The following is a 17,294-nucleotide window of genomic DNA, read 5'->3' on the forward strand; positions in this document are numbered from 1 at the left end:
GGCCACATCAAAATATTTAGTGTCAAAAATATGTAGATTTCAAAATATTAAAAAGTTCAAAAGATGGAACTCACGATATAGTTTAGGAAAATTAGGTAGGTACCTACTTAAATAAAAAAATACGTGTAATACAACACGCTACTGAAGTGAATCTTCTTCAAACACACAAACATAGCGGGATAGGGGCTAAGGAATTGGTTTAATGGTATTATTTGTACACTATGAATTTAAATTTTACACTATACATGCCAGAGTTGCCTGTAACGAACGTTGCATTGAAACGTGTTCACGGCTCAAGCCATCCCCACTACAAATTCAATCACATGGCCGAGAGAGAGGAGACATCCGTTGCATGATTTTGTTACATAGCAACTCGCACGAAACGAACTTATAATACCGTGCGTAAATAAATCACACTTAAAAAAAAAACAGAAATTGAAATTACAATCAGCCCCGGCGACAAAAATGATGAGACATAAAAAAAGTAGACTCACGGTACGTTAAAATGAAGAACTACGGCAAAAAGGTCTAGAATGGGTTGTTTCATATTTATGTATTTTCTTAAAAAATAACGTTTATGATTGGGAAATACAACTAAATTTTATGCAAGACAATTTATGGCGAAATCGACCATCGCGTTTCGCTAGCCAAAATGCAAATATTAATTACGCCGGGAATCTAACCAGCGACCTTAGGCTTTACGCACTAATCCTCTGACCTAGGCCTCTGACTACTAAGCTTCGAGAGGTCACAACAGCAAGAACCGTTCCGTTGCGTAACGTTAGCAACCACGAATAGCAACGTTGCTTGACTGTTGAAAACGATTTATGTATTGTAAGAGAATACTTGCAAAAACTGGGTAGAATATGTACAATAATAAATTGGAAATTACGTCTGACAAAGACACGGATGAGGTACCTTTTAGCGGCTATCATGAAATGGAAATTCTTTTCGAAAAACTCAAGTCTCTTAATTACTACTCTGAGTTTATTATTCCTTTTAAAGTAAAACCAATTAATAGGTGCGTGAGCGGAAGCAATCATTTACTTTATTTTACATTGTTAAACAACTTGCAGTTATTACTTCATGATACCTACAAATTCAGGGGAACACTTCTGTTTATTTTGTCAATTAGCGACATGGTTAATAAGAAAGTCGAGTAAACATTTTGATGAACCACATGATTTTGAAGATCCAAACAATACAATTTCTAGGATATTGATTGTGGTTAGAGAGGACGTAAGTTTTATACATTTGAGTGCCATCAAGTACCAAATTTAATATTTTCGAATAAGTAATACAATCTATGTTTCAAAATTAAATTGAACATTTCTAGGGAACGACAATTGATTTCCCTCCAAATAAATTAAAGTCTGGAACTGGCCGTCATGTCGTTTTTATTTTAAATAAACTTTGCGACATGGCTTTACGAAATAATGAAATTAAACTTGTTACGTACGTAAGAAACATTCTTTTATTTTTGAATGATTTATATAGATTTTGGAGTTTATCGTTTTTTTAGACCAACAATTGTTGAAAAAGATACCGACGAAGAATTAAAAAATCAAAATGTATCAATCGATAATGAATCGGAAGTAATTTTGGATCAAATAGAAGACGACATGCTCAGAGAACATTTTGATTATTCGGACGATGATGAAATAAACGCTTATGATCTTACTAAAACAAAAGTCGGATTAGAAGGTAAAAACGTAGACTCACACATTAATGAAGAATTATGGCAAAAAGAGCTGGAACGAGTTGTTCCATCTTTACGTGTTACCTTAAAAAATAACGTTTATGATTGGAGAACACGATTAAATTTTATGCAAGACAACTACGGCGCAATCAAGCAAAATGTATCGACAGCTAAAACGCAGATATCAAAAATTTATAAACGTCTAACTTACAACCTGGAAAAAATTAAAAACAGAGAGAAGTATCTTAACAAAGAATTTGAATTGCCTTTAAAAAACTACATGGACAGGTTACACAATTTGTCAAAAGTAAAGGAAGAGTATAATGAGTTGGGAAGCGGACTTAATGAGAAAATGCGGAATTTAGCATTGTTAAGTCAAACTTTGGAAAATTATAAACAAAAAGCAGAAGTTAGAGGCAGTTTTGTAACAGACGGCAGTAAGTTTACACAATATTAAATTATTTAGTACAACTCTTCTTAAAAATAAAATTTTCAGCTCCACTCGTAAACATAAAGAAAGGCATTTCAAAAATGAAATCAGATATCGTAACGATCGATGTTAGAATTGGAGTACTACAATGTTTCCTATTTAACACGGACCTAAATGAGAAAAGTAGACTAGAAAAAGTTGATATTGTTAATTGATACAATTTTGCACCCTCAGTTACTGTTTATATCCTTAATTTATTATTAATAAAAATGGAAATGCAAGTGTCAGTACCAACATACCTCATTTTAACTCGAAATAACTCAACGCAAGCTGGCAAATGCCATAAAAATATTAAAAGTAAATTTTATAAAAGTATACTAAAAACGCAACTCCATTTAACAGAACAGACGTTTAATCTTATAAAATATATATATATTTGGCAATTAAATGCAAGTGTCTATGAAAAATGCACATTTTATATGAATATACCAACAGAACAGCGTACATTCTTCCAATTTAAAATTGAGCATTACTTAAGGCAAGATATGAAGATGACGTTAATTAAGTGTGATTGATTAACGTTTTTACATACATTGCATATGTAGTCACTATGATGTACATTCATTTATACCTATGATAAAAATAAAGTTGAAGTGGAAGACGAAATCTAACGTTAATCGGTCACCTTTGTAATACATTATTTTATGTATATGTTTGGTAGATATTATTGGTGATCAAAAAATCCGCATCCGTATTCGCATAAGTAGATGTCATTAAAACCCACATCTGAACATTCCTAATGATACTGGATATTGAAGAAAATATATGTAATATTATGGCCTTTTTAAAATGTTGTCACAAACTGTCACTCGAAGTTAAACTTTTAAGACCGACTTCCATCGCTAGTTTCCCTGCTAGTATGGCATTTTCTTCTATTCTACACCATAGGGAGGCCATAGCTACCGTAAAACACAATAAAATGGTTAAAATAACTCTACAAATATGGAATGTGATTGTCAAACCAAATGGAGGATGTGTTGCAATAGTTGTTATAACTACACAAAGTAAAAGCATGCTTGAAAACCAATAAAACCGTTTTTGGAGTTTCAGTTTATTTAACGATGAATCACATATCTTTATTGATTCCATTAATGTAATTTCTTTATCGTTTCTTTGGTATGGAATGTAATGCAATTTTTCTCCTTCAACAATTTTTAATGAAGCACATACGGCTTCATGATCAGAGTAACTGACGAAGTTTTCGGGTATTCGGTTTGGTAATGGTTGCGAATATTGCACAGATACAATTTCTAACCGTTTGTGACAAGCAAACAGTATATAGTCAATTCGTTTGCCAGGTTTTTTTGTTTTGAGCAATGCCTTTGAAGTATAACTGTTCTGACAGCACTCGTTGGTACCATCCGTTTTCAAATACAATTGTTTTGCTTCGGTGAAAGAATCCCTCAAATTCGCCCTTTCAACAATAATCCTGTAAAATAATAATTTCCCCTAAATAATAGAAAGGAATGGGATTCTTATTAAATCTGATTTTTGTTAATGAAAATATTGACGCTAACCTGTAGGCTATACTTTCTGGTTCAGTATTTAGATCCCCTGCTAAAATTATTAAATCTGCAGAAGTTGACGTCATTTTAATAAACTGAGCAGTGTCGAACGCTTGTAAAACTCTATGTGCAAGATAATCATCACAGGTTGTATCATATTCAGCGTGTAACTGAAATAAGCACATTATTAATAAAAACGTTTATCAAGTTCTATTCGTATGTAAACTGCATCGTTAAGTCAGTTAAATAAGCTGATACCTTAGTAAGGCTTTATAATATTTCAGTAGCAGAAAATACCCACTAGATGGAGTCAACGTCTCGATATGGATACCTTCTTATTATTAATCAGTGAACCGGAGGAGTAACAAAAATTGTTTTTTTCCTATTATTCTACTATATTGTACACATACAATACAACAAATACAAACTATTTGACTGTTATTATAAGGGCATACTACTATAAATGACCGATTGGTTTAGTTCTCCCAAACAATATATGCTATGTGCATATACACCTAAGTGTGCATATATCATATCCAACTGCTATCATTTCACTCGAGTTCTACGCACCACACTCGAGTGCCATTTACCACATTAAAGTGTTACACACCACATTCAAGTGCAATGCACAATAAACAAATGCTGTCCAATACACACTAAGTGCCTTGCACTACACTCAAGTGGTATCTAATAAGTGTTACGCAACACACCCTACTGTGTATATAGTACACTCATGCTCCATGAATAACACTCAAGTTGCATGCATTATATTTAATTGCTATATCTATACTCAAATTCAAATACTTACATGAGCAGAATAAATATTAATACTGAAATTTTTCACTTTGATTCGACATAGTCCCACCCCCTTTCCTCCAAACCAATCACCATGTTGAATCTTATGAACATATCCATTAACTGGCCACTGATGAAACAGAACATCACACAGGGCAAATTTTGAAAAAACACAAACTCCTGACCCAACAACCCCACTTAAAATAAAAATATTTTTCATGATAATACATACAACGTTGGAAAAACCGACCTATAAAAATAATGAGAATATGGAAGTGTATATTCCACTTTTTTCCTTATTAATTCAAAATCAGCAGTTGACCAGACTTCTTGTAAACAAACGAAATCATAGGGACCACTAGCTAAGAATTCTGCAATAGCTGGTATTCTAATTTTACGATCTTTGGAAACTATTGGAATTCCCCTAAAATAAAAAACTTGTAATCATAAATTATTAACTGTACTTATATTAAATAAGAACACGTATGTTGTATTAGCCATAATACCTACCAGCAATTCAACGTAAAAACCTTTAAATCCATTTTAAAAGATTCTACACACACGAAACAGAATCCACAAAACTACATACAACTGAAAAAAAGTTTAAAGAAATTATTTACCAAAGAAACATTACACCAACATTTACTTGGATAATACCATTGTTATGTTATGGTTTCTATATGGGGGGGGCAGCAATACATTACCATAGACACACAGACTCCAAGGCAATCCGAGGCCGGATTTTTCATGCAATGATCTTTCTGACCATAGATAAACCCCCGACTCAAAAAATTCTGATTTTCCAAATATCCAAATTCAATTCGTAGAACCAAAATAGGACGCTGGATGGAGCCACTGAAGGAAATACAATTGGTTTATTTCTTATTGGATACTTGAGGATAGCCGCAAACTAACAATAAAATTAGAAAACTTCTTTCAACAGTGTGACATATTTTATTCATTAGACATTCCAGCGCCTGCTCATTGTGGACTTCACAAATGTTTCGATTATTAGAAAAGCCTTTTTTTGAAAAATCAAATAAAAAACAACTAAGCAGCTCTATGACGTTATTTTGTTCTAAAAACAAAACCAAATATTATACCTAAATAAATAAATAAATACTTCATAAGAACAAAGGCTTTCACGGCCGGAATCCATAGTAGAATGAAGAAACGTAACGGAACAGTTCACTTAGACCACGGCCCTATAGACCGAATCTTCATTCTACTATAAATAAATACTTATTGCTAAAGATATGTAATTATTAACTAGCACGTATTTATTTACGTAATATTTAAATATTCATTTATACAAGATAAAATCGATAAACTTTTATATAGTTATACAATATTTGCTAATAATAAAAGGTGACAGTACAGCTATTAAGGACATTATATTTGTTTGTAATAATAATAATAAATAAAATTAAATGCAGTCATTTTAATAATCTTTGACTAAACCCAAACCCCGTGTGGATTTTTATTTGTAGGTACAGCATTTTCTAGCTGTCGCGGAGATCCTATCATTTTTCGTGTGCTCCCCGTCCGATTTGGTCCCTCGAACAAATATTTTACTTCCTCAGAAGGAGCGATACTGAGACTTCGTAAATTTTCCTCTTTCATTTCTTGCACTAATCGTTCCAATTGTCTTTTTCTTTCAATTATAATCGTTTCCAGTGCGGCGACCTTAAATCGTTTATTGTTATTTTCCTAAAATCAAAAGTACGTACAAGAATTGTAAGAAAAGAAGAAGTATACTTGATTCTTCAAAGCTTCTGCCGTCATGTGGTACTCCTCGGTACTATATTTGGTCTGTTCCATGTCTTTTTGTAATTTTTCGATTTCTAATAAAAGATTTTTTTCTAATTGTTGCCGATTTTCACTTTTTCTAGATTGTAGCTTTTGTTCTGATTGTAATTCCTCCATGACTAATCTATCAATAATAATAACTATTTTCATTTCACAGTTTGTAAAATAAAGCGAATTCGCAATTCAAACGGATTACCTAATTTTATTCTTACGTTGAAGAAGTTCTGTTTCACAATTTGCTAATTTTGATCGCAACAGTGTTATTTCTGAGGATAACGTTTTTGCTTGTTGCTTTACTATTTCCGACTCTTCTTCTATATAATATAATGCCTGTATCTAAACAAGTGATATGTGAAATGGCAAATGTTAAACAAAACGTTATACTCATACCTGTACACTGTTTATTTTTGTAATACTCATCATTGATGAAATTTCTTGAGATAGTCGTTCTAACTGAGTTTCCTTTTCTCGTCCTTCGTTTTCCCAATACAAAATTTCGGCATTATACTGAAAAATAACTTATCTATAAAGTATCTAATGATAGTATGATAGATCTTTTACCTTTTCCAAATCATTTTGTTGAGAAGCGAGTTTTTCTTTTTGATTATTTACTAGAGAAATAAGTTCCTTATAGTGGACATTAGTAGAAGAGCTAGTGTTATTAAGTTTTCTTTTTACATTTAACTTATGACTATTAACATTTACATTTTCTTGAGTTTTATTATAATCCTAAAATTAACGAGCTAATAATAATGATCGTATATAAAAGAAAGCTAACCCACCTGTGGAATATATTTTTTAATGTCATTGCATGCTGACAAGTTTGGCGGAGGAGGATCTCTATAGGGTGGAGGTCCAGAAGATAATAAAACTACTTTACTTTTTGGTAGATTAGTTATTTCATTATCTGTACTCTTTCCTTTCGTAGGACTTAAATGAATATTTGAAATGATTGTGTCACATTTTAAATTTTAATAAGAAGAATAGGTTGTTTCTTACCTAAACCTGTGTGACTGACGCATGCTGACTTCCTGTGAAAAGCATACTTTTTGATTGAAACAATTGCCCGAATTATTTAAAAGTACAAACGGTTCTGGTGTAGTATTGGGAGTAGATATGGAATACTGGTCAAGTTGAAAAGCTAATTTTGGACTGTTTGCAGTGACGTATTTTTCCATCGTTTCGATTTTGTGCAATATAAACTGAACATCGTTCGAATATTCCCCCCATTTAAGCAGAACCTAAAGCAATGCGTTATGTCAAACAACGTCAACAAACCTTTATGTGTGTTTTATCAAAGGCACTTTTTTCTTTAGGATGAAAAAATTTGCCATAAAATTGAAAATATTCATTACTTTAAAATACTACTTTATCAATCGACTTAAAGAAAAAGAAGGTTCTCAATTTGACTGTTTTTTTTTTGTCTTTCCTTTGCAAAGTATGAGTCGGTTTTAATTCCCTTTTTTTAATGGATAAGCCATTTCTTAAGGGCAGCTCCATTTAAATTTGAAGTAATATTCCACCTCCGAGGATGGAAAAACAGGGATGATTCCCGGTTTTAATTTTTTAGTTTAAGTTTGCACATATATGTAGGTACCTAAGAAAAGTATTGAAATCGGATTTAAACGTATGCAATATATTTCAATTATTTTATAAGTAACTAGCGATCCATACCCTCTTCCCCAGACCCCGTCAAGCTGCACTTTAGAAATACATATTGAGTTTTTGATGTGAAAAGCTATTTTTATCAAAATTAAATGCAGCACTTTCATCATGTGTAGAACTAATTATTATTAGTCGATAAATTTTTGGAATCGGTTCAGTACTTCCAAAGATTAGCCCCTGAATATAAACAAACAAACAACTTCTTACAGACATAGATTAGTCATGTTTTAAATAATACGAGAGTAATTTTTAAAGACCTCCAATGCATCAACCGGGATAACATTCTAGCAATTCACATTCAAATTAAATAAACAAACGACAGTCTTCAGAACATAATAATAGATAAATGTATAAATGGATATGTGTAATATGTATAGGTACAGTAATTTTTTTCTATATTTCGTATGAATAGTAGTCCCGTCCCATTCATTACTTATCCTTAGTGTAGAAGTTATTGTTAAATATTTGAAGGTGTATCTACATTTAAAAAAATAATAATTTGTAGTACATTTGTATAACCATAATAGGTCAAGTTAGTTTATTTTATACTATTAATATTAGGTAGAATACTGGATGGTAGTGTAATTTGATATGTATTATTAAAATATTTATGTATAAATTAAATATTTAACAATGGTCTCACCTGTAATGGGGTGTCATGTGGTGATAATTGCCTTTCATTATTTCTCCAACGTTCAATAAGCGTAAAACGACCAGATTTACCTGTAGCATGAGCTAATGCGTATACTACATTCTAGAAGTAGAGAAATGAGAGGGTGGTAATAATTGTAAATTCCATGTAGATGTATGAATATAAAGGAAAGGGTACATGCCTGACAAGTTGTTGTTTCAGTTACTCCACAAACTATTCTTTGAATTCCATCAACCCAAACTTTCAGTTCCATTTTACATTATTTTACTTTTATAGAATTCAAGTAATTAAACCCAGATACAAAATTCGTGAATCTTGCATGCATGTTTTGTAGTACTGACCTCGTTTTGAAAAGTAAAATTGACATTTTGTCTAATGGAAATTTAATTAATCGTACTGTAATTTGTTTCCAATAGTAGAAATCCAGATCTTAAACATTAGGCATTTTTCTTTAAAAATGTAAACCCATCAACACACCACCCATTAGACTACAGCCATCTGAAATATTTCTGCTCTTCAGTAATGTTGGTGTACTGATTTTTCTGTTACTGCGTTGCCAAACTACTTATCTGTTATTATACCGAGTATCCTTTTTCGGGATACAAAATTTCTCTTGTAAGTAATGCAATAAATAACTGTAATCGAATACTTGTATCTCTTCGTTTAGTTAATTAGTATAATGTGCATCAGGTGTTGCAGGTTGTGATAACGAATATTAATGTAAATGCATCTGAAAAATAAAAAGTAAACGATCCGATCCGATACAGTTGTAAAGACTAATCAAACATAAAAATTTACTTGACAGCAATAAATGGAAAAGAAGTAATTAATAAGTTTTTTATGTATGAGTCAATTTCTTGTGTGTTTCCTGTTTGCACATGTACGCTCCTGTTAATTATTTATGCATGAATAATTATTAGCCGGAAGTGGCACGTAGTCCACACATTAAATGGAATGTAATGTTTCGTATAGTATATGAAATTTTTACTGATTGAATAAATATTCTTACACGGCAATCAGCCCAAGACTGAGTAATTTATAAAATTAACGATGTGTAGGTATCTCATCAAAAGTAACTTTCCCCACCCCAAACCTACCCCGATATAACTTTAAAGGTGCGAAAATTAAAGACAAAAGTTTATGTAGGTATAGGTTTTTAAAACAGGTAGCATTTAAATAAATTGTCTTTCCTATATTGATTTTAATGATGTAACACACATTTTCTAAAAGAAAATTGATTAGTTATTATTTTCATCTTTTATGGGGAAACCTAATACTTACAATTAATCACTTGGGAATATTAAGAAGAAAAGCAGGCGTTAAATATTTATTTATACAACTTCGTATTTATAAAAAGTTTTGTAAAATAATTTAAAGATAAACGACGACATCAGGTATATTATGTTTTACAACATACCTAAATAAAAAAATTCTTATTATTTTTTTTACATTGTAATAGAAATACTAACTGAGCAACTTCTGCTATTAGCGACTATTTCTTCTCTGATGTAACTTGGGCCGCCAGATCGGCAAATTTGGCCATGTAATCTACGCTGTTTTCGGAAAATAAAGACTGCAAATGTGCATCCACCTAAAAAAAAGAAGAATGTACGGATGAACGTTAAAAAAAAAAACAATAGAAATTTATTGATTATGTTTGTACATCTTGGGACAAACGCGAATCGTCAGCGACTTGAGGTGAAGGTGACACTCGATCTGGTTTGGCTGGAGATTCCAAATGACCAAGAAAACTACTGAGAGAAAAATCGGCCACTTCTGCCGTTATCCACTGATTTTCGATTTCTTTTAAAATACGCGAAGGACTTGCCGGTGGTGTCGAGTTTGGAAGAAGACCTAAAGATAATGAGTCAACTTTAGATACAATATAAATAACATTTTAATAAAAAAGTAGATGATATCGAGTGTTATTTGCGAGGCTTAGAGGGGGCGGTTGCAGAAAAGTCGCACTCAATCTTTTGTTCGTTTACATAAGATTGAAGACAGTTCTCTAAGAAAAGTATAGCTATAAAATAACTAGTCTCATTCGTGATAATAAAACGAAGTGGATGAATTCTGTGGAAGTGAAAGAATTATAAACCAAGGACTTATAATGAAGGCAGCGGTTACGTTAATAAATTCGCCATACCTACAAAGCTAGGAATAGCAGCATTTCTGTCAGAAAATTCTAGCAAACCGCATATGCTGCCAGGTGAATTGACTCTGCTGGAAGTGGTCGCATTGTCGTTTATTTCAGATGGATTCATTTCTTTATTGTCTTTTATTCTTTCGTCTGCCGTTGTTAAAGGCATGTCACTATCTTTTTTACATGATAATGTTTGGCGCAATTCTTGTTTTCGGTTTTCCGAAATGTTCTGATCTATTATTTTAAATGACGTATTATTTATTTTTAGCGGATTATTATTATTCGAAGTGGAATCATTATCAGTCGCATTATTGGCATTATCGGTCGGTACAAGGTTCTCCATTTGACGAGGAGTCGTCGTTTTTGTAGTTGACGATTTAAAATTAACTTCTTGTGGAATAATGTTCATCTGTACAATCTGATGAATGGAATTTTTATTGGCGAGCAGAGGTAATCGTCTTTCTACAACCAGCTTGTTGCTTCTTCTGTTTTTTCTATTGATATATTTTGGTCTCAGATGCTACAAAGAGAAAATTGAAGCGATCCTTGTCTACTTTAATTGTTTACCTTCTTACATCTAAATGAGCACCCGTGATTGATTCAATGCCATAAGTCCTAGGATGTTTGAAAACGTTCGTCTGCATTTGACTTGAAGATCTATCGATTGAATTGGAGGAAAATCCTTCCCCGGTAGATATATTTGTCTAAAAAATGTACGTAACTTCTTTTTAATGACTATTAATAAACGATAACTAATACTGTATAGAATCAAAGTCACACCGAAGGCGGTTTCGTAATAATTTTATCTGCTGATCGAATAGTGCTTTTGATCATTTATAATCATTTATTATTTTAGAAATCCATCTGTGTGTTGAATGAATGATCTGTATTGCTAAGGATCTCAGAGCACATCGCCATATTTGAATAAGATAATGTATTGACAACAAAACCAACCTCGAAAATGACTTACATCCAAGGCGAAATGTCGATGGTTGGTTTTACAATAAAAGTAACGTTTTCTTTTTACCCTATCTGGATTTGACTCTACACTATTCTTAGAAGAACTGGAAGAAATGAAAAGTAGGTAACTAATAGCTTACTTCCAATTCCCCGTTCACTTTTTGATCTGACTGGATGTTTTTCAAATGCTTTGGAATAACTGCTTTGTTCTTTGGAGCGTTGACTTTATCATTGTTAACGTAATTACAAGAATGGCCGCACGGACATTTATAGATATTTTTTCCAAAGTGAAGTTTGGCGACAGAAAGAAGTTTTTGCAGTGTCGATGAAACACTTCCGCCGCTCGTATCTTTCGAGTTATTAACAGATGTATTATCTGTACAGCGGTTTACTTCGTTCAACTCCGAATTGTTGTCATCTTTTATTGATTCTTTCTTTGTATCGGAATCCCAACCATATTCCAATAACAGTTTACAATTAGAACCATACTAAAACAATTAGAATACGATTGTAATATTAGTACACATACATATATATATATACAACAGTGCATCGATATTGCAAATAATTATAATAATACGTATGTATATAAAATATATACAGGTAATATTACCATTAAATACAATTCGCCGATAGTAAGAGTTCCACAATCGTCCACGGTCCATCCTAATTTGGGGTTTACTAAACTTTTCTTTTCATTATCGTACGATTCTTCCAAATTTTTTACATCCCCTTTATTCGTACATTTATCATCATCAACATCCATTTTAATTTCTTCGGTTTCTTTGTCATCTTTTTTAGTCGTGATACTTTGATTTTGTAAAGCTAACATCGTATTAATTGCCTCGTCAATAACGTTCCGAACGTCTGTTAATAGAGCCGCATCAGTTGCATTCACATCAGTATTTGCGATGATAGAATTTGCTTTAACGGTCTTTTCAGCGGTAATTTCATTTCTGCAACGTTTTGCGCCTCTGTTTTTTAAACTTCCTATAATAATAATAATAATAATAAGAACCGCAATAACACCCGCTTGCGTCAACTTATAAATATCTATTGTTTTAAATATAAATCTTAAACATTTATTTGTCACCTTTTAAACTCCATGGCTGATAATCAGAAGAGCGAATTCCTAACCTTTCTTCGTATGCACTGAGGCAAATACTGTGACTAGTAAGATATTCTCCCAAATTAATTGTAGGCATATGTAAATCGTCCGTTTGTGGAGGGTACAAACGAAGTGACGGTTGAAATAAATTTTTATCTGCTTCTGTAGCGGTATTGGTTGGTTCATCTACGATATTATTCGTAGAATCTATAAGCTTTTCGTACTGATTGTACATAAGGAAAATTACGAGGTAACAGTAACAGTATTAAATACAATAATAAAACTACACTTATTAAATACCTATTTCATTTAATTGTTTATTTATTGTAACTAATAAGGATACGGCCGATGAAATAGACGATCTCCACCTAACATTTAAATATTCCAAGAGCGAACTTAGCCGTTTTTGTAACGGCAACAGAGCTTTAATTCTAGGATTTTGGGCTATCAATTGTACTTGCATCCAGGAATTGCCGTCCTTCGGTGTAACTTCAACGAGGATTCTTGTAGGCAGTTTTGGTTCTTCTTGTTTTTCTAAGGGAAGTAATTAAATTTTCGTTGTTAGTACGCTGTTCAAATTATTGGTTATTAAATAAAATTACCGTCAAGCTGATTTAGGCGTCGTAACGCGCGACAAAGAGGAGTTTTTACTCGAACTGTCTTTCCCCTGCATCTTATTGCAACATTTCCGCGATACATTAGCTCATTTAATTTCATACGAATTTTTTCGCTAACGGAACCAACTTTTCTTCTCAATTCTCCATAATTAATTAAACCATATAATTCTTGAGCAATTTTCTTAATACCTAAGAATTTAGAAAATTTAAAAAAATTAATTTGATAAAAAATCGTAATAATAACCATCAGAAAACTTCAAGTGTTTTGATATTTTATGCCACGTGCGATAATAAAAATGTCGTATTTGGTCTTTTGTTTTAAGTGCTGAATCTGGAATTCCTTTCTTTTTTAGTTTGTTGCTTATGTACAAATGAATTGCTTCGAAATCTTTTCCATAATAATTTAGGGCTTCAAAAAACAGACTTTTGTCTTCTGGCGACCAAGAAGGCCTCAAAGGTTTCTTATTCGTTTCCAATTTTTCTTCTTTTAATGTAGATTCTGAAATTTAAAATTTTCGAAAAATCTTTAAACTCTCGCCAAATTCTTTTTTCTTTTGCAAACACTCGGGTTTCGCCTAGATAACAACATAACTATTGGTCTTTTCCAATATATATTTTATATGTACTCCTAGTGGAGAAGCATCAAGTGCTTGTTAGAAAAAAGATTTTGACTAAAGAAACTTTGAAAATGACGACTCATCGTACAAAGGCACCGTCATCAAACATAAAATATATATTCGCGTACCTTTACGTTCTAATGGTAATGGCGGCGTTGCTGTAACTGAATCGAGTTTCAACTTTTTGAAAACTCGGGCACTTGTACGGACTTGTTGACTTTTACATTCTGAACCTTCAGAACAATTGTATGTCGTGACAGAGCCAAGTAGCTCTTCGATAGGAGTTTCGATTTTGTCTTCTGCGTTGATAACGGTAGGAAGATCTTTCTCCATTTTGATGCAATAATCTGAATGTTTGTATGAACTTCATAACACTATATTTCCCAATACGTCAATGACTTGAATTTCATTTAATTCCCGACTAATGATTCATCTGAAAACCGTTAATCAATAGTTCATTCAACAATTGGAAATTAGCTGACTGAATAGGGAACTATTATATGCATCATTTCTGCTTGAACAGAACGAGTCATTACAGCTCGAAGTGGGCAAATGACTTCAGTCATATCAATCAACTGCTTTATTTTTGGAGAAATTATATGGATTTCATTTTCGTTAACAACCATTCAAATGATTTTGAATTCTGAATCACGAAATGGATGAAAGAACAGCATTCTCTCTTGGATGTGAATTGTCACCAGAGTCAAAGGCGATTCTGGAAAATTACTGGGAGAGTATGCAGCATTTTCTTCCCGAGGTCCGTATACGATTTTTTTTATCGTACTCCTGCTTCGAAAGTACAGTTTTTCCTAATTTCAAGGACGAAAACACAACACAAAATAAAAGAGAGACTCACCCCAAATTACCACTACAAAATTTGATCACTGCGGACGTGTATCACCCACTTTTTAATTATCAACGCGGGACTGGTTCTACACTGTAACAATTTATATGAATGTTCAGAGTGGGTGTTGTTACCCAACTTAAACATCCGAAGGTTGGGGGTGAAAGAAAAATAAACGGAAATAAGGATTTGTCGAAAAACTTGAATACGTTCAATACTAAATAGTCAAAATCTAAAAACCACCATTGGCTAGAAGTGACTTTAACTAATGCATGCTTCGACAAACAAGTAATAAATGATAATGCCCTCATTAAGATGTAGACGAAACACGTATTCGCAATGATCCAATTTTATAGTGATATTTTTAATCATTCATTTACCACAGTCTGCAACTTCTACTGTTTATTGGTTTGTTAGGAAGGTATATTTTAACAGCCACCACGTGACAATTATCACCCCGACCGAAAGGGAGGGTGGAAACTACGCGGAGGATTGTGAAATCGTTTTTAATAAGGAGTAAATGCAACTTTTTAACAGGGAGGAAATGTTGCGCATCTGTACTTTAGGTAGGAGTATGGTAAAAAAAATACTCCTTTTTCAGTCTTCAAGTATTATTTTGCGACATAAACGATAGGATTGCTTTGCAACGTAATGGAGTGACACTTTTGATTGATTAATGCATTTGAAGATTCTGCCCCTAGATATTTATTTGAATTTGCAGAGTAATTTACTGCAAAACCTTACATTGATATCTATTAATTATAGCGATCGCTATGATCTATAATTCCTACCCGATGTTGTACCTAAGTCATTGTCGAAAACCGAATATCCTAATATTCCTACCCATGACCCGTAATAACGTGAGTAAATAAAGGTATAATATGGGTATAATTAAACGAAGAATAACAAAATCGAGAGGAAAACTCGAACACTGCCGAGGTAGCAAGATCATAAAAATAATTCATTAATTATTATTAACTGTATAAAAATATAAAAAATAATTAAAAATATTAATGTAAAGTCTTGTGTGATCAAACAATCTTTTTCGTTTTACCATTTAATATTTTAATTACTATTATATTTTAGAATTGACTATTCGATGTTGTTGACATAATTGAAATTTACGAAAAAAATGTTTAATAATTCCAACATTGATCCAGAAAAAGGAATAAGTAATCCTACGAGATGATTAATGTATTTCGCTTATATAATACGATGAAGGAGTAGGTAGTATATATTTAAACAAGAAGACCCCTTAAAGTACTTGTTTTAACTTTACCACTACATGACATATAATCATCATCAAATGACTAAAATTAAATAGAAATAAGGTTTCATCGGCATTAACTTCAGACGAAAGTAATGGCGTACAAAAATTCAATTGAATTTTTAATATTATAACAACTTTATTTATTCAAGTAATGTTATCATAGAAATTTATACGTACCTATACAATATAACCGTTTAAATATTGGTCAGTTTTATTCCAAGATGATACCATATGAAAAATAAACAATGGAATACACACAAACAGCACAATTTGATTACCGTCGATTACCGTTTTGCATCGAGACGTGCTGGTGTCTCTGGTCTCTGCTACCGTACTTGCACAGTACTTAGTATAATAGGCTACGTAGGTAATAGTATTAGGTATTACTATTAATGTTTTTCAACGTAGCATATCAAGTAGTGTCTTATTGTATAATCCTTTAATCGTGTAAATAAATTGTACATACGTTACTCGTCATTATTTTTATTCTAGTGTCCGTTATCGAAAATACGGTAATTCCCAAGTGAGAAATTCTATTACTGAACTAGAAGGAAAAACTTAATCTGAAGTGAATGAGTCTGAAAAACGTCATGAGTCATAAGTAACAATTTCGATATTGTCGATAAGGTATTGTCAATGGTCGAACATACGATCAACTTGCGTCAATGGTCGAACATACGATCAACTTGCGTCAATGGTCGAACATACGATCAACTTGCGTCAATGGTCGAATATAAGATCAACTTGCATAAGCGTCAAATCGGATGCGCACTGCCTTACTACGCAAAGAACTTCTGAGCACAATTTGGTGACGCTCTTACGGCCAATGTCGTAGGTTACGCGTCCCTATGTGTGTTTTACTTACGCGAACTCAATACCTTACAGTAATTTTGTTATTCTTTTTAGTGTTTCAAATTAAACAAATTTGATTTTTCAAAGATAAACGAAAAATCAGATGTATTAGCTTACATCCCCCTCCCCCGCGCTCTTAAACCACCTAACCATCCAGATTAAGATGAATCCTTCATACTACCACAACCTCTACACGCTTGCTCAATAAAAGCATCCCATACCTGTGATTGTGTAGGATTTCTTCAGAAAGGATGAAGGGAAAATTAAA

General features: G+C 32.5%; 4 protein-coding genes across 8 annotated transcripts; 1 reads left to right on the forward strand and 3 right to left on the reverse strand.

Annotated features, from left to right (window-relative positions):
* The first annotated feature begins 407 nt into the window (after positions 1-407).
* Positions 408-2,459, forward strand: LOC108738516 (intraflagellar transport protein 57 homolog). Its single transcript, XM_018471973.2, has 5 exons — positions 408-1,021; positions 1,077-1,239; positions 1,337-1,455; positions 1,523-2,136; positions 2,196-2,459. Exons 1-5 carry the CDS (start codon positions 867-869, stop codon positions 2,342-2,344), a joined length of 1,200 nt encoding a protein of 399 aa, XP_018327475.2. The 5' UTR covers positions 408-866; the 3' UTR covers positions 2,345-2,459.
* An 85-nt stretch (positions 2,460-2,544) lies between these two features.
* Positions 2,545-5,634, reverse strand: LOC108738515 (putative neutral sphingomyelinase). 2 transcript variants are annotated; one of them, XM_018471972.2, is made up of 7 exons: positions 5,405-5,634; positions 5,136-5,344; positions 5,000-5,080; positions 4,740-4,913; positions 4,503-4,686; positions 3,707-3,864; positions 2,545-3,618 (listed from the first exon to the last, which is right to left on the reverse strand). In XM_018471972.2, exons 3-7 carry the CDS (start codon positions 5,029-5,031, stop codon positions 2,985-2,987), a joined length of 1,182 nt encoding a protein of 393 aa, XP_018327474.1. In that variant the 5' UTR covers positions 5,032-5,080; positions 5,136-5,344; positions 5,405-5,634; the 3' UTR covers positions 2,545-2,984. The 2 variants fall into 2 exon arrangements, with proteins under 2 accessions (XP_018327474.1, XP_018327472.1); XM_018471970.2 differs by having other exon boundaries at positions 5,147-5,634.
* Positions 5,635-5,751: 117 nt separating this feature from the next.
* On the reverse strand, positions 5,752-9,395 carry LOC108738514 (ras association domain-containing protein 8). 3 transcript variants are annotated; one of them, XM_018471968.2, is made up of 9 exons: positions 8,797-9,395; positions 8,607-8,717; positions 7,298-7,539; positions 7,081-7,228; positions 6,860-7,027; positions 6,689-6,805; positions 6,495-6,628; positions 6,248-6,422; positions 5,752-6,199 (listed from the first exon to the last, which is right to left on the reverse strand). In XM_018471968.2, the coding sequence occupies exons 1-9, from the start codon at positions 8,866-8,868 to the stop codon at positions 5,945-5,947; spliced, it is 1,422 nt and encodes a 473-aa protein (XP_018327470.1). In that variant the 5' UTR covers positions 8,869-9,395; the 3' UTR covers positions 5,752-5,944. The 3 variants fall into 3 exon arrangements, with proteins under 3 accessions (XP_018327470.1, XP_018327469.1, XP_018327471.1); XM_018471967.1 differs by having other exon boundaries at positions 6,495-6,634; positions 8,797-9,392; XM_018471969.1 differs by having other exon boundaries at positions 5,752-6,175; positions 6,495-6,634; positions 8,797-9,387.
* A 533-nt stretch (positions 9,396-9,928) lies between these two features.
* Positions 9,929-16,500, reverse strand: LOC108738505 (protein cramped). 2 transcript variants are annotated; one of them, XM_018471951.2, is made up of 13 exons: positions 16,352-16,500; positions 14,189-14,493; positions 13,688-13,942; positions 13,429-13,632; positions 13,170-13,360; positions 12,812-13,049; positions 12,332-12,708; positions 11,859-12,206; positions 11,334-11,462; positions 10,762-11,278; positions 10,279-10,469; positions 10,085-10,206; positions 9,929-10,032 (listed from the first exon to the last, which is right to left on the reverse strand). In XM_018471951.2, exons 2-12 carry the CDS (start codon positions 14,391-14,393, stop codon positions 10,108-10,110), a joined length of 2,754 nt encoding a protein of 917 aa, XP_018327453.1. In that variant the 5' UTR covers positions 14,394-14,493; positions 16,352-16,500; the 3' UTR covers positions 9,929-10,032; positions 10,085-10,107. The 2 variants fall into 2 exon arrangements, with proteins under 2 accessions (XP_018327453.1, XP_018327452.1); XM_018471950.2 differs by having other exon boundaries at positions 9,929-10,206.
* Positions 16,501-17,294: the final 794 nt, after the last annotated feature.

This window comes from Agrilus planipennis, unplaced genomic scaffold, assembly GCF_000699045.2.
Source record: "Agrilus planipennis isolate EAB-ADULT unplaced genomic scaffold, Apla_2.0 scaffold20, whole genome shotgun sequence".
Lineage (NCBI taxonomy): Eukaryota > Metazoa > Arthropoda > Insecta > Coleoptera > Buprestidae > Agrilus > Agrilus planipennis.